The sequence below is a fragment of the Centroberyx gerrardi genome, chromosome 3 (assembly GCF_048128805.1).
Source record: "Centroberyx gerrardi isolate f3 chromosome 3, fCenGer3.hap1.cur.20231027, whole genome shotgun sequence".
In the NCBI taxonomy this organism is placed as follows: Eukaryota; Metazoa; Chordata; class Actinopteri; order Beryciformes; family Berycidae; genus Centroberyx; species Centroberyx gerrardi.
In genome coordinates this window covers 35,510,601-35,527,032 of record NC_135999.1, presented here as the reverse complement: position 1 = coordinate 35,527,032, position 16,432 = coordinate 35,510,601, and the positions used below count along the sequence as shown (strand labels likewise).

The 16,432-nt window shown below is 37.6% G+C and overlaps 1 protein-coding gene across 2 annotated transcripts in view; it reads right to left on the bottom strand.

Annotated features, from left to right (window-relative positions):
* Nucleotides 1-934: 934 nt before the first annotated feature.
* glra3 (glycine receptor, alpha 3) overlaps nt 935-16,432 on the bottom strand; it is a 219,878-nt gene continuing 204,380 nt past the window's right edge. Inside the window, exons 7-9 of one of the 2 annotated variants that reach the window (XM_078282385.1) lie at nt 7,850-7,999; nt 5,773-5,901; nt 935-1,285 (exon numbers count right to left, since the gene is read on the bottom strand). In XM_078282385.1, the coding sequence (XP_078138511.1) occupies nt 935-1,285; nt 5,773-5,901; nt 7,850-7,999 (630 nt within the window). The remainder of the gene's footprint in view (nt 1,286-5,772; nt 5,902-7,849; nt 8,000-16,432) is intronic. The other variant, XM_078282389.1, reaches the window with a different exon arrangement.

Here is a 16,432-nt window from a genome sequence, read left to right as displayed (position 1 = left end):
GGAATAATTCTGAATTACACCCTCCTTTTGTATAACCCTTGTCTCAGTTATCTTAAGGCTTAAACATCCATCTATTTTCTGTTGCCTCTCCATCTCTACTGCCTCTACATCACTGCAGTAGATTCAACAGGTGAAATCCAGGGTACCTACGCATTTTTCATTTCAACATTCTCACACTTGATTTTCAGACTTTTTTCAGATTTCTTTACTGGATTCGGTTTTTTTTGTTGGTGTTAAAAATAATGAATCTTGACAGTAGCTTGATAATGATGTCAGCTAGGCCATATTAATCTTCTTGGTTCTTCATAACATGTGAACTGGCAGTGGGTCTATAGCTGTATGAAAAAAACTCCACTATGAAGAAAATTCAAGTTGTACACTCGTTTTGAAAACATTTGGTAAAGCATGAAACTAAAAGAAAAGAGAAGAGCGTGCAACTTCAATTTTCTTCATAGTGGAGTTTTGACAAAAGCCTCATGTCTGCACCTTGCTGGGTGTGCGTTCTTCCTATTGAAATATAGGGAATGGATGGTTATATGTGTACTGGTACAAAACAACCTTTGCTGCATACATTTTCTGACTTTTGTCCAATTCTCATACTTTACCGGACCTGGAAATGACGAACTACAATTTCCAGACTTTCTACCTTTTTTCTAGACTTTCCAGAGCTGTGCAGCAACCCTGGAAATTGGGATCAGAGCCTCCACATATGTGGATTCACTTGGTAAGTATTTCATAGAAAGAGCAGGTAGCCTATCCCTAAAATTTTGTACACAGTAACTTTTAGAGAGCACCCAGGTGAATACATTGAAAAACAAAGCTGTAAATAGTTTCTTCATTGGCAGTTTTGCCAATGAGGAATAATCTTCCTGCTACCCCCCATTCCTTATCTGTGTGCGTCTATATATGTCTAATCTACGTGCTCTCTCTTTCTCTATTGCTTGTGTACATCCTCGTGCCTAAGTATCTTATAAAGAACCCAGTAGAATATATTGAAGAAGAGAAAAGCTAAGGGGAAGCCGGCCCTGGACACAGTGTCAATCTTCTTGGCTCGGTCAATAAACAACTTCCTCATCTCCTCGTGGGTTTTACCCCCTGCACCTAAGGGCCCTCCACCTCTTGCTGCTCCAGGGGGATTCTGGGTAGTGCTTGCCGTGCGTCCTGGGGTGCTGGCTACAGCAATGGTATTGTTGGCGCTGGCCTTGGAAATGGAGTCTTTGTTGTTGCTGGGGGCGGAGGTTACAGCGGCTGTGAAGCTCTGTCGGCTCTCACGCACTTCCTCTTCCTATATTGGAGACAAGAAGTAATGGGTAGGAGGTCAGATAATAGTGGTCAGTCAATCTTAAGCTCCTCACATACTGTACATACCTCTGATGTGCCCTTGAGCGAGGCACTGAACTAGGGTTAGACCGATAAATTGGTTTTCTGATATATGGGTCCAACATTGTCCTTTTATTGAAAATGGGATCTGGGTTAGGGTTAGTCCAGTAGGTGTCGTCCACCTCTGATATAATGGATGATGCAGTTTGATTGATTACATATTTATTGTAGAACTGAACAATACTACACTGGTTGTCTATGCGAAGTCCTTAACCTGAATTGATTCTGATTGGAGACATTTTGATCAGATTCCACCCAAGTATGCATGAATATGTTTTATTACTATTATTTGTTTTTTATTATTTATGCTCTAAATTCTGTTTCAGAGGCTTTTCCATACTGACAACAATAAAATTAGGGATAAGCACTGAATCCTCTGAATTTTTTTGGCATGAAATCGTCAAATTCAAAGATATTTAATATTGGCACAAAATATCGACTATCTGCAAAAATATCGGTATTGGCCCTCAAAAACCCAACCTTTAATGGCCAGTCAGTCTACCACCATACATACCTCTGATGTGCCCTTGAAATTACTTTACATGGAGTTTTGATAGCACTCACTTGGTCAATGTAAAAAAGGAGGAGAAGTAGAGGGAGAAACTTTCACACCTGTCTATCAACACCCTGTAGCCCGTTGTGCTGGTGTAAGTTGGGGGTATGTTGCAGGAAGAAATTTGCAAAAAATGTATTTACAATTCTGTTTTTTTTTCCCCACACACAATTATTTTCACACTAAATGTTTCCTGGGAGAATGCAAAAGTTTTGCAAGAATGCAGAAGTTTCTTGGGAGAATGCAGAACTTTTGTGAGAGAATCCAAAAGCATTTATTTATTTTATTAACTATTTTTTTTCTCCCCCTATTTATTTTTTTCTTACATGTATTTTTTTTCTCTCCCATGTCCTCTTAGGGGCTTTGTAGCATTCACATGGGATAATGAAATTATACAAATACAACTGTATAAGGTCAAAATTTTACAATTCATCACTTCCTGATTTAGCAAAGTAAATCTTGGAAGTTTGTGCCGGAATTTTTACTTTGCAAATTACAGACATGCCAGATTCACATGGGATTAAAATCACCAACGTTCTCCGCAGTTACAACAAATCACTTCATACCTCCAGGTAATATCAAATTATAATCTCCTGTGTGAACTTTGGGAGTTTGGCCAATTGGTCAGCTTACCCAATATGTGAAAGGATATATAAGAGGAAATATATATAAGAGGATTGACACCAAAATCATCTGTGTGTCCGGTAGAAAGCTCTATCCAGTAGAAAGCTCTGTACGCTATAGCATACAGTATGCGATTAGCATTATCCAAAGTATGAAGATAAACCTTTTAGTAATCCAAAATTGGTATTCGTTTTTATTGTATGGTCTGTAATTTCATAACTTCCAAAAACAAAATCTCAATATTCATCATTACTGAACTCCATTATGAATCAACAGTGCAATAACTTTATCTGTCTGGCTAACTTTACTTGGGCCTCGCTATGCTTGAAGTTTTGCGGGAAGAGACATCTTCTGGCATTGAAAGTGCATTATTTTTGTCAAATTTTATGTCTATTTTGTCAATCCCCTAAACAAACCTGGCAGGTTTAGGCACATGCCATTAAAATGCCTGTGATTATTTACCATACAGCATGCTAAACAGCATGTGCACCGTACAGGGCTATCTACTCAGAGAGATCATTTTAGTGCCAATCCTCTCATCACATATTGGGTAAGGTGACAAATGGGCCAAACTTCCAAAAAGTCGGTGTAGTCTTTCAAGATCAAATTTGTAAGACTTCTTTCCATCAGGAAGTACCATGTAGGGCACTGAAATCTGAAAATTCATGATTTTAGAGCCCCATTTTATTAGTCATGTAACAAGCCCTCCTTCCCCTCTGCACTTGGTAAAACGTAGTACCATACGTCACGCAAGTAACCACGTGCAGAGCAGGGGGTAGGGTCCAAGGGGGAGCAGAATATTTTAAATGGACCAAAAAGCACATGAACGCACAAGTCTACTGTCCGAATTCACAACCAGCGTGCACGTGAATGTTAAATTAGTTAGTAATTAGTAAGTCCTCCAAACCCTCCAACCCTCCTCGCCTGACCTCTCGACCTCCCTTACTCCCTACATTCAGACTTGACCTGCACACATTACCACTTACAATAAACATTTTAATTCTTAAAATATCCCTATCCAATAACCACCAGTATTTTATTTAGGACCAAATGGGTGGAGGAGGAAGAAACACAGTAATAGGACGACCCCCTTCCCTCTGTCCATTCAAACCCCCAACCCAGCCTCCCTTTCCACCTCTCTTTCCTCCTCCTCCTTTTCCTCACTGCTCCCTTCCTTGATCCTTTTGTTTCCTAGGTCAGACCTTGACTTATTCTGTCCAACTGTTGCTGTTTTTAACTAGATTACCTCTGTAACTGACACTCCCATGTCAGCTTTTTCAGAGATAATTTTTAGGACATTTGTGTTTTATTACAAAGAATGCAAGAGAAAGAGAGAAAGGGCATGTGACATATTTAAGGTCATAAGCCAGATTCAACTCTATATTATGAGAACATGGAAGATAATAGGCTCCCCTCCACACTTCAAACCGAAAACCCTCCTCAGATAACTGTAGTTAGAAGACAGATATGTTTCCTCTGCTTTGCGGATTTTTCACCTGCATTGTGTAATGTGGAACATTCTAAAAGGCTTAATGTGAAAACGGGGCAAAAAAATATTTAACGTTGGTGAAAAAAAAAGTTTTGTATACAGCACCATAAGAACTAGCGACGTTTTTAAATTTAAATCTATTTTATTTTTTTAATAAATTAATATAGTGAAAAAATGCCAAAAAAAGGGGGAGTTAACGTGGCTTAATGAGCTAATATTTAAATTAAAAACTTAACCATGAATCTTTGAGCATAAAATGAATACAAAATAGAGAAAGATTTTTAAAAAATCATCAAAGTCTGAATTTGGCAAAAATGAGGGCTTAATGTGGCTAAGCTGCCATATTTAATGGTTTTCAGACAATTTACCATATTATTATGTAATTATAAGTATTTCTGGTTTCAACCCAGTGTTTTCCTTTTGATGCGAGTAAATATTTAATTAATTAATTAATTAGTAATTATTTCTATATTATTATTGTTATATATTATAGTATAATGCACATATTTTACATATTTCTTAGTTTCTTATTCTATTTTTCTTATAATTTCTCTATGCTTATATATATTTCTCTCTAGAATGTGAGCAACTGCAATGTAACCCAATTTCCCCTCGGGGATCAATAAAGTATTTCTGATTCTGATTCTGAAATAATTAGGATAAGAAGTCCCCTATCCTTATTTATTTAAGATTTTTCTTAAATAATTCTTTCCATCACTTTTAGGTAAGTAAACCACATTAAGCCATATTAAGCTCAATCATTTCCATTCAATTTCAACTAAGGATCTTGTCATAGTTTTTTGACCACATTATGATTTATCTTTAAGTTGAAATTTTCGCTACAGTATCTTCTTGTGTCTCCTTGATGGCTGAATTAAAGATGAATTTCTCTATTTTGATTTTAGGTCATTTAGCCACATTAAGCCCTCGTTTTTGCCTAAATTCAGACTTTGATGAGTTTTTAAAAATGTTTCCGTATTCTTTCTAGACATTCTTTTTGGACTCTAGTGAAATGTTATGCTCTCAAATTCATGGTTAAATTTTCAGAAGTTTTCATTTCAATATTAGCTCATTAAGCCACATTAAGCCTCGTTCATAAAAAAACCAAATTTATGTAAATTTTCTTTTTCTTTTCAACATTGCTATTTCTTATGGTGTTCTTATGGAAAAAAAAATTGCATTTTCTCATTAACATTAAATATTTGTTTGCCTCGTTAAGCCGTTTTCACATTATGGGGCTTATTCATAAAACTCTGCAGTAACAGAATAGCAGCACACAAAATCTGTGACCTGGTCATTTTCATAAATTTATCACAGCTGTGAATACTGTGACAGAGCCACATTACCACTGTGTTATCCCCGGGAGACAGCCAATCAAAACCCCTAACGTCACACTAAACCTGATTGTAAGTTTTATGAATGAGCCCCAAAACCTTATAGAATGTCCCCGTAATGTCAAGTGTGGAAGTAACACATTGCATTTACACTTGTTACTGTGAGTAGCTTTTTTATGTCATGACATGAATTAAATATTTTTTCAATGCTTCAACTAATCAAAAGTATTGTATCTTCAACTTGGAGTCACTACAGCAGTGTGTTATATGGAGAAAAGCAAAACCAACACATTGAGAACCGAAATGATGGGTGACGCAGTGGAAAAATAAACAGGTTGGGACATGCAAATTGAACATGCACACATACACACATATATATACTGTGCCATTACCATGTGGTTGTTGGTGTAGATGTTGGTCATAGATCCGTAGAGTGGGTGTGATGGTTTGAGGCCGTTGTCAATATTAATACGACGCAGGGAATCAGCTAGCTCCACTGGATCAACAGCACCTTCACCGTTCTACCAGCCGACAGCATGCATACCAATATGAACAGACAGAAACTTAAAAGAAAAACGAATCGCTTCCAAAAAATAAGGTTGGGATGCCCATGCATTCAGTCAATGTTTTTTTATATTTATAAATGAAAGTCAATTAGCTTTTGTTTTTTTAATTTTAAAAATGGGTTACTCTTGTAGAACAGTTGACAAAGCTTTAATATTAAAGGATGATACCAGTTTAATTTTATATTTTCATATCACCATTGATACAACTGAAAAGTCTAAACCAACTGATTTATTTGCCACAGTCAGAAGATACTACTGTCTGTTCTACTGCAGGTTTGTGCTACCTCCCGTAAGTCATGGGCTCTCATTGTTTTCAAAAATACATTAAAAACAGCTCACAGAGACATACTGCTGCCTTGAATAATGTAATCTATCATTTTAAATTACATGATCATTGTATTTTTTTCTAGATTATTGTATTTTATTGACTTCCGGGAGGAAGTCGAAGTAGAAGTAGTAGAAGAGACGATAGCAGCTTCTGACTGTAGCAAATATATTGGTGGGTTTAGACTTTTCATAGGCATTAATTAATTAATTAATTAATTAAAGATTACACTGGTATTATCCTTTAGAGACCAAGGCATTTCGGCTGCAACAGCATTCGTCAGGGCTCTGCAGGTGTTGTAGCTGAAATGCATTGGTTTTTAATTTTAAAGCTTTATCAATTGTGCTTAAAGAGTAGCTGAATTTTTTTCAGTGATTTGGTTCATGCACCTTCGAGGAGCTGCAAGATTGAAACAGATGTTTTGCTATTTGTAATTATTTTTGTTTGAAATTCATGTCCCTGCCTGATCAAGTGAATAGTTAATTGAAGAGATTAGAAGAGCTTGGCCAGATAATAATACCTTGCTTGCAAATAAAGCAAAATCATTCTTTATGACAATATTTTTCAGATTATTTTTCAAACTCTACCAGTTTATAATTTAGATTTGTTCCTGAATTGCCCCCTTCAAATCAGACTGACTGATGACAGTTTATATTTTGGATTCTCTACTTCTTTTAAAGTGAGTTTTCTGGTCAATCTGTTCGTGTGTGTGACATGACTGAATGCTGAGTTGATCCCTCCCAACCCTCAAAGATCCAGATCATGCAGTCACAACAGGCTCATCCTCAGGGCTGGATGGCCCTCTGATGGAGAAACAACAGAATTATAACCCAAAGAGTCACAAAACCACATAGGTACAATTATAGCCATGCTGCATCATGCACTAAGAAGGGAGATGTGGTGCTTCAGGGCACTTACACATGTAGAGTGTCAGATGCATTTACAGTTAACATCCACTGTCAAACACTTGTTTTCATCATTATTGTCTCCATCATCATCACTTCCCTCCTTCCTCCTCATCCTCCTCTTCTGCTATTCCTCTTTCTGAGCAGCAAACTGCAATAGCAGAATGTAACCACAGAGTGGTAACCTTGGACCAGAAATGAGTCCTCGCAAACTTTTCTATTACACCATCCAAATAAATATGGTTTTGACCGAAGATGCCTATCAGAGGTTTATAACTTAAAAATCTGAAATTTTAGATTTCTGCCCAATGCATGCAGGGAGGTGGTCCTGTGACCCTGAACAGGAATAAGCGGGAATGGAAAATGAATGAATGAATGAATGAATGAACATTTTAGATTAATCACAGCATGGCACATGACTGTCCAGAGCTGGGGAGATAACAATGGAAAGGGTGAAAGCTATGATCAGCAATAACCATGCAGTGTCCCACTGTGCAAACTTGTAAATGGATCACAGTTAAGTCAAGCTATTCTTCATTTTGCAAAGGACTCCTGGACCCCACTTCACTGTGTTGTGTTGTATTTTTTTAGAATTTTTTTTTTGTCTGACCAGCCATATTGTGAAGGTTCAGTGTTGGGTATTGTATGTTATATTGTCCAGAAGCTTCGGTACCTTGTTCTTGTTCTTGCGAGGCCTCTGGAATCGCAGCAGCTCTTTATGTTGCCTTGATACGAAGTTAACAGCAGCATACTCCAACAACGCAGAGAAGACGAACAGAAGACACACCGCCATCCAGATGTCTATGGCCTTTACATAAGAGACCTGTACACACACACACACACACACACACACACACACTTCAGTGAGTGAACTGAAGATGAGCAGACACTCAACCATGAGGGGTCTTATGTCTTTGCATAGATGTACCACTACAAAGCTGTGAAAAAAGATGTTTATTATTAAGATTTCTAAAACGCTACCTATGCCACCAGTACAGAAACAGTGATGGATCTATGTGCAACTGAACAATCTCAATATCTCTACCGCATTATAAATTATTTCTGAAACACTCTATATTCACAAGTTTGTTTATTTTTCATTCATCTGTTTAACTAACCATTCTAAACCATTCTAAATGAGGCTACTTACTTGGACTCAAAAAGCGTGTGCATTGTGCTTAGCTATATTTTATATATTAACCTACCTTTACCATGCAGCACTGCCATATCCCATACCCAATCCCATTCATGGGGATGCTCATCATTTATAGCCCCTGGACATACTGTATGACATCATCAGCCAAATGGGATGGGTCACATATTATAAGAATTATGTTTTCACCTTGAAGTTTATTCATTAGTCCTCATGTTAAAGTGTTAAAGTATGTTTGCAGGTTCTCAGGATGTTTAAAGCCTATCAGGGTGGGTTGTTCTGGTTGCTCAATGGGCTATGCATGATTGGAGTGAGTGACACTATATTGACTTTAAAACTCCACCTGTCAACACCAAAGTGCTGTGGTAGCACTTTGGTGTTGTTGAAGCAAAGATGATTACTGAACTAAATATTTAATTCAATGCGTTGACTTATCCTACTACAGTTAGAAAATCACAGAGCTACTTCCTGGTATGTAGATGTACAGCGCACCAGCCTCCAGTTGGTTAATGCTTGTTTGATTTCTACTGTACTGCCTGGAGTTCGTATGGCATACTACCAGCGACAAAACTTGGAAAAGGTTAAATGACAAATGGTAATGATAATACAACAAAACATAATGTAAAAGCATCAAATAATGATTTTAAATTAACCACACCTATAATTAATTAATACCCTCGCGTATTTCATAATCTCCCATTGGTTTTCCCTCTTGATAATCATCCACTTGCTTATAATCTCCAAGTTGTTTTCCCTTTTCCCCTCTCAATAATCACCTACTCAATAATCAGCCACTCTATACTCATCCAATGGTTTATGATCTCATAGCAGCATTCAAAGTGACAAAACTGTGAAAAGGTTATACGATGAATGGTAATGATAATACAACAAATCATAATGTAAAAGCATCAAATAATGATTATCAATTAACCTCACCTATAATTATCACCCTCACGTATTTAAATCTCCCATCAGTTTTTGCTCTTGATAATCAGCCACTTGATTACAATCTCCAAGCCGTTTTCCCTTTAACCCTTTCAGTAATCACTCACTGTATAATCACCCACTCACTGTATAATCACCCACGCGATATTCACCCAATGGTTTATAATCTCCTACCTTCCCCCATTTTTCCCTTTTTATAATCACCCATCACTTATATATTAATGAGATGGGTGTATTTTTTCTTTTCGGCACCAAATTGCCAAATTCACCAGAATTGATAAGCAACCGCACCTCTATGCTTCTCCATGTTTCACAACCAGCTTTTTGACCCTTTCGGTGTGCTGTCAATCACAAAAAATAATTTGACGCTGGCGGGTCAGGTACATACTCACCCTCATGTCTTTCGAAACCAGGGTCAAAACACCAGTGAAGTTTGTAAGTCCATTTAACACACAGCGAGTTGGCTAGTGCAGCAACAGAAGCTGCTGGATACTCTTTCTTTAGAGTTCCAAAAACGGCAAATAAAAAGGCCATAAAAATTCTACCATCTACATGCCAAAATTGACAAAAAGTTATCAATGTATGTAAGTTGTTGGACAAAATAGAGGGAAAAAAATAGACCTGCATGGCAGCAATGAAATGGGTTCCGCTGCATAAAAAGGAAGTGGATCTGCGTGGGCGGTGAGTCATGATCAGATACATATGTGTAGCAAGTTTCACATCTAAAGTTTAAAGCCACCTGTAGCAGCCAATAATGTAATAACTACTGTTATTGTAATAACTGCCAATAACGTAATAATTTTTCCGTTCTTAATGTAGTAAAAGTCGATAATGTAATAACTGGCCAATAATGTAATACATTTTCTGAACCAATAACATAATAACTTTTTGCGCATAATGAAATAAGTTATTACATTATTGGCCGGTTATTACATTATTAGCTGGGTTAAAAAAAAAACACATGAAAATGTAATAACTAATATAATATAATATAATAACTGGAACCGATAATGTAATAATGTACTTATATCACTTTATTTAAGTTTTATTTATTGGCTATAAAGTGTCACACTTCCATGACACTTACCCTTACTGTTGCCTCTTTCAAATAGCTGCTCAAAAACCTGCCACACACACACACACACACACACACACACACACACACACACACACACACACACACACACACACACTAGGAATTAAGGCTATCTATTTGTTTGTGATACTTGATGGTTAGACTTATCTCCAGCCCTGCCTTCTACTCCTTAACCATTTGAATACCAAATGAAGTGCGAGCACATGTTTGCAAACACAGACAATTACTCTTATGTTGTATAATATGAAATCTATACCTCTTTGAAGATGCTTTGTCCTCGAATACAAAGACCACCACTTCTTTTCATGAAAAATGTCATCTTTAATTAAACGTATTTAAATGACTTTTTCAAGCAAACTGTTTCAACCACACTATTATAGCTATTCAGCACTCTCTCTCTCTCTATGTATACCAAACCTGACTCCTGAAAGGTTACATGAAAATGTATTACCAAATCAGAATCCTTGCCCTATTTACATCCCTGGCTATTTGAATACAGTCATGACAAGCTCAACAAAGAGTCTAAAACCGAAGCAAATGATATCTATAGTTCATTCTTGAAGACGTGAATTTTCTTTGGCAGTCCCCATAATTGACCACTAGATGGCCGTTGATTGACAAGTTATCCAGTCATGTGACTCTGACATTAGGCTTTCTTCCTTTGTCTGCAAACTTCTGTCTTCCTTATCACACGTTGAAAGGTAATTAGTGATTTAATTTAATTTAATTTAGTAAATACAGTTTATTTAGTTGAGATTCATGCACATAGATTAACATTTCTTATATATTTAGTGCAAGAGGATATACAAATTTGTGAGATCATTCTAATTAACCCTCAGAGACCCGCGGGGGCGTCTGTGCCCTCGGCCAACATTACTGTCTTTCAGAGGCTGTAGCAGGCTCAGTTTTAAAGCTAGAGTGAAGATACTGGTATCATATCATATATCATCAAAGACTGTCTTTCAAAAAACCAGTTAGGACACCTACTGGAGTTGACCCCCAACCTGGCCCTCTGGCTGACCCTGAACTTGGCCTTTTGGCTGACCCTGAATCTGGACTTCGGGTTGACCTTGAACCTTACCTTCTGGCTGACCCTGAACCTGGGCCTCTGGCTAACCCTGAAGTTCAGTCTATGGCTAATCCTTTGGTTGACATGGTAGTGGATCCTGGCAATCAGCCTGGAGCTCAATACCTACCATCAGAAATCTTATAAAAATTTATTGAGTTATCTCTCAATCTAGATATGTCAATGCTGGGGACATTCAAAAGAGTCTCACTCTTATTCCGTGAACTATCTAGACCATATCATCCCAACCTGTACATAAGAGAGGCACTTGCAGAGAGTTTGGAACTGGACAAAGAGAATGACTGTTCCATTAGTGTTATGAAGCTATACAAGGCTGCTGGACGCAGCAGTGGTCTCAGCACACATATAAAAGAGTTATTTAGTAAGGACAAACGATGGATGAAAGCCTGGATTCTGCTCAGTCACATAGCCTTCGGACAGTACAAAGTTAAGGACTACTGGAAGAATTAATGACCATTTTTTTGTTGGTGTTTTGTTTTTTGTTTTTTTCGGTCAGCAGATAATTTCATTTTGATTCTCTCGAGTTCTTTTTTATATTTGTAAATGAGTGGAAGCTACTTTTCATTTGAGATTGAACTTTACGTCCAGCACCTTACCTCCATTTTGTCAAATGTACAATACAGTATCAAGAGAATGTTTAGTTCTTTAAAAAAGGGACCGTAAACCGTCCTTTATTATCATTATAAAACTGAAAGATGTGTTACCAAAGTTATCTTTGTAGGTCATGTTATATACTATATTTTACAGTTTACAATTTTGCAATAAGAGGTTAAAAGTTGAGCACAAGGGATAATAGTGCCAGTTTGGTTGAAGAAGTTATTTAAATACACTTGATTAAAGAATATATTTTTCATGGAAAGAAGTGGTGGTCATTTGAGAACACAGCATCTTCAAAGAGGTATAGATTTCATATTATACAACATAAGAGTAATTGTCTGTGTTTGCAAACGTGTGCTCCCACTTCATTTGGTACTCAAATGGCTAAGGAGTAGAAGGCAGGGCTGAAGATAAGTCTAACCATCAAGTTAGACAAACAAATAAATAGTCTTAATTCCTAGAAAGAGAGTAGGTGTGTGTGTGTGTGTGTGTGTGTGTGTGTGTTTTCTCAGAGTTAGGACTAAGATTCAGGGGTCAGGATTGGTCAGGTTTTTGAGCAGCTATTTGAAAGAAGCAACAGTAAGGGTAAGTGTTATGGAAGTCTGACACTTATATGATATGATAATAAATAAAACTTAAACATAGTGATATAAATATATTATTACATTATCGGCTACAATTATTACATTTTTAATGATTTGATTTAACCCAGCTAATAATGTAATAACCAGTCAATAATATATACATAATTGGGGGGGGGGGGATTATGTCAAGAAACAGCAACCCTGTATAATGTTAACCAAAAATTTTAAATTATGTTATATTACTAGATTTCAGCATTGAGGTGCTTACATTCATGATTTTGCATAGGCATACTAACCTAAAAACCTATTATTGGGAATCGCACAGAGCGTCCCCGTAACCATAGTAACTCACTCTCACTCCTGCCTGCGTGCGCACAGCGCGAGAGAGGGAGAGACGCAGAAGAGCCGCTGACTGAGATTACTCTGAGCATCATGCATGGGAATAAATGACAATATAATAGATTTGTGTATATTTCTCGCTATTCAGATGGTCTGAATAACTCTCTGCTGCACGGTGCTGCTCTGTCTTGTCTGTCCGTGCGCTGTCAGTGTCTCTTTTCGTGCCGCAACGTTATCAGTTATGAATTTGTTTTTCACTGCGTGAGAAAATGGACTTGTGGCGTTTCAGCGTGTGAAAAATGTAAATTGCATGAGTCTCACGGTCAATGCGTGAGAGTTGGCAGCCCTGTCAGAACTCGCTTGACATTATTATGTATGAAACTGCCAATCAGATTTATTTACTTATTAATCGAAGGTGCCGGAACGCCGTTCGGGATCGTTCTGGCCCACTTTAACCCCTGGCTATTATTATAAATTTTATTACATTATTGGTAAGTTATTACATTATCGACTTTTATTACATTAACAACGGAAAAATTATTACGTTATTGGCAGTTATTACATTAACGGTAGTTATTACATTATTGGCTGCTACACCACCCTATCCAAGTATGGACTGAAGCTATTTACACACACCCGCATCCTCTGCGCTGGCATCGGCAACAGAATCCAACAAAAACAAACTGTCCATGGTGAAACTCGCTGCAGCTTGGTGACTTGGTTTTTGTTGGCACTAATGGGCAACTGGAGCACAAATACTACCAGTCACTGCTGGCTAAAGCTAAATTTGATCTTTCCCAGGGTCTCTAAAATTAAACAAAGGAAACACAGAAAATAATTTTCAGTAATAATGGGTCACTGTTACATTTTGTCTACTCATGTGTGTTTTGTTCTGTCTGTGCTGCAAAGGGTATTTCTTCAGCTGTGGGTTGGTGGAGTAATGCAGTCTAGAGTCTTAGAGTACTGCACTGGATTAGGTTAGGGCCCCCCCAAATGACTACTGCCACTTCTATTGCTAGTAGTACTACTGCTACTGCTGCAACTACTACTACTACTACTAATAATAATAATAATAATAATAATAATAATAATAATAAAAAAACATTCATTCATTCAGTTGTGTGTACTCTGATCAATTCAGGTTAAGGTCTTTCCATAGATAACCAGTGTAGTATTGATCAATGCTACAATAAATAAGTCAAACTGCATCATATCAGAATAGATCAGATTCCATTTTTAATAAAAGGACAATATCAACCACAGATAACCCTGATAAAAACATCTTAAACAAAAATTCTAATTTGAAAGTGGATTTTAACTGAATTCTGGATTGAAAAATGGAATAAACCAATTGAGGTACTACCCTGAAGCAGATATTTAGTGGGCAACAACACAGTATAATAGATGTATATACTGTATATATATACTGTATGTACAAATGATGAAGCCTCATCCATTCATAAAATAATTACTTATTCAGACATGTGCAATGTAGCAGAGTGCAAAGCTCTGTTGAGCACTGGAAACATGAGAGAAACCTCCTAACCTCTAACACTGTCACTTCAATACATCAACTCATACACACACACACACACACACACACACACACATCCTTAGCTACATGGTTGAGGTGTGTGTGTATGTGTGAGAAAGATGGAGAGTGTGTGCAAATGAGGGTTATGTAACAAAGTGTTTCATGTCTGATTTTCTCTCATGCATAACAGATACCAGAACAAGACTCAGGGGCTCTCTCTCACTCACTCACTCACACACACACACACACACACACACACACACACAAACTAGCAAATGCATAATGTGTGTAATCAACACACTTGCGCTTGCCCATGCAAAACATCCACCAATCAAAATTAAGAAAAAGTGGAATTTCATGTCTCAGGAGAGAGGATAAATCACCCCCTCCCTCACACACATGCACACAGACAAACTCTCTTTCTCTCTCTCACTCCCCAGTTCTTAACAGTATATTTTCCTAAATATGCATACATATACAGTATATATGGTTACGCAATTGATGTAACATTGTTTTTTTCCCACGGCGCAGCCAAGTAAAGAGGGGGTTTTCACGAGAGTCTCTCGTGAAAACGAAAGTGAAATTTAACATTCCACAATTTGCTCCAAACTTGCCTGTGTTAGTAACAGGATTTGAAAACAGTGACATGATAACTCGTCTTCTGCTATCCTACACACTTTAACAGTAGGTAATGTTGTTACCTTGTGGCATTTAAGTAGCGTTAGTGGACCTGTACAGGATCTGAGCTTGTTTTCCCACAGCAGCATAACGCCTGGTTCACACAGGACGCGTAGCGGCCAAGTACCTCAATCTCGCGCGCGAGTCGCAGTTGGGTTGTTCACACAAGAAACGTATTTCTCGGCGCCGGCCAGCAGCTCTCCTGCTCTACAGGAGGAGAAAGCCCTGTGGAAACAGCTGTAGGCTACTTGCATTGTGCTCCAATAGCCACCAAAGCTTCATCTGTTCACTGCTGTCCTTGTAGAAACAATGCTGACAGCTCACTGTACTTTTCCACATCAGGGATTAACTTTATATCTTCCATCTTCTTCACTTTCTCCCTTTCTTCACAAACTCCCTCATATCAAAGCTGTCACATTTATTTTTTTGTTTTCTCAGCAAGAGTCGTGACTTGTGATCAGGCAATAATTAGGAAAGCCTACACTCAAAGAAATGAAACTTGGATGTTGTTTGCATTACATAGTTGTTTTATGGTGAAACTACTGAAAAATTGCAGTTTTGACCATCAAACCAAGAAGGTTTCATTGCATTTATACAATAGGATAAGAAGTCAGTAATATCTAACTCTGCTGATTTGAAGTCATTTAAAACCTACGGCAGGCGTTGGACTGAATAAAGAGTGTCCCAACGCGTTTTCCGTACTTCTCTGCACATGCACAATACGCACAGTTAGACTACAACCGCAATTACAACCATGTGCTGACAACAAACGTTGGTTGAAAGTTTTTATTCCAGTCTACAGCCATCCAACGATTCTTTTGGTAAGTACGTGAATTATTTCAACAATATAATTTATCGGTGCATTATCAACAACAGGCGATGCATATTTTTGACTTTTATGCGTTTGGTTGTATACTTTGATGTTAGATTTGAAAAGCCTGTTGTCGCTAGCTTAACTCTCACATTATTAAATTATGTTACTCTGCTCGTGTTTGTCTTGTAATGGTGTGTTCAGACAGAATGCAAAGTGAATTTTCGCCTTGCGTTACTCGCGCGAGTTTGACTGCTTATTCCGTTTATTCATAGCCAAAATACATTACTGTACATTAGCTGTAAGCTAGCTAACAACGGGAGGTGTCTGTGTGTTTGTGTTCAGTTCAGCCTCTCACTGAACTCAGAACTCATCAGGGACTCCGGTTCTTTCTGTTATTTCCCTCCAGTCTCTCCATTTCCCTCTCCTCTC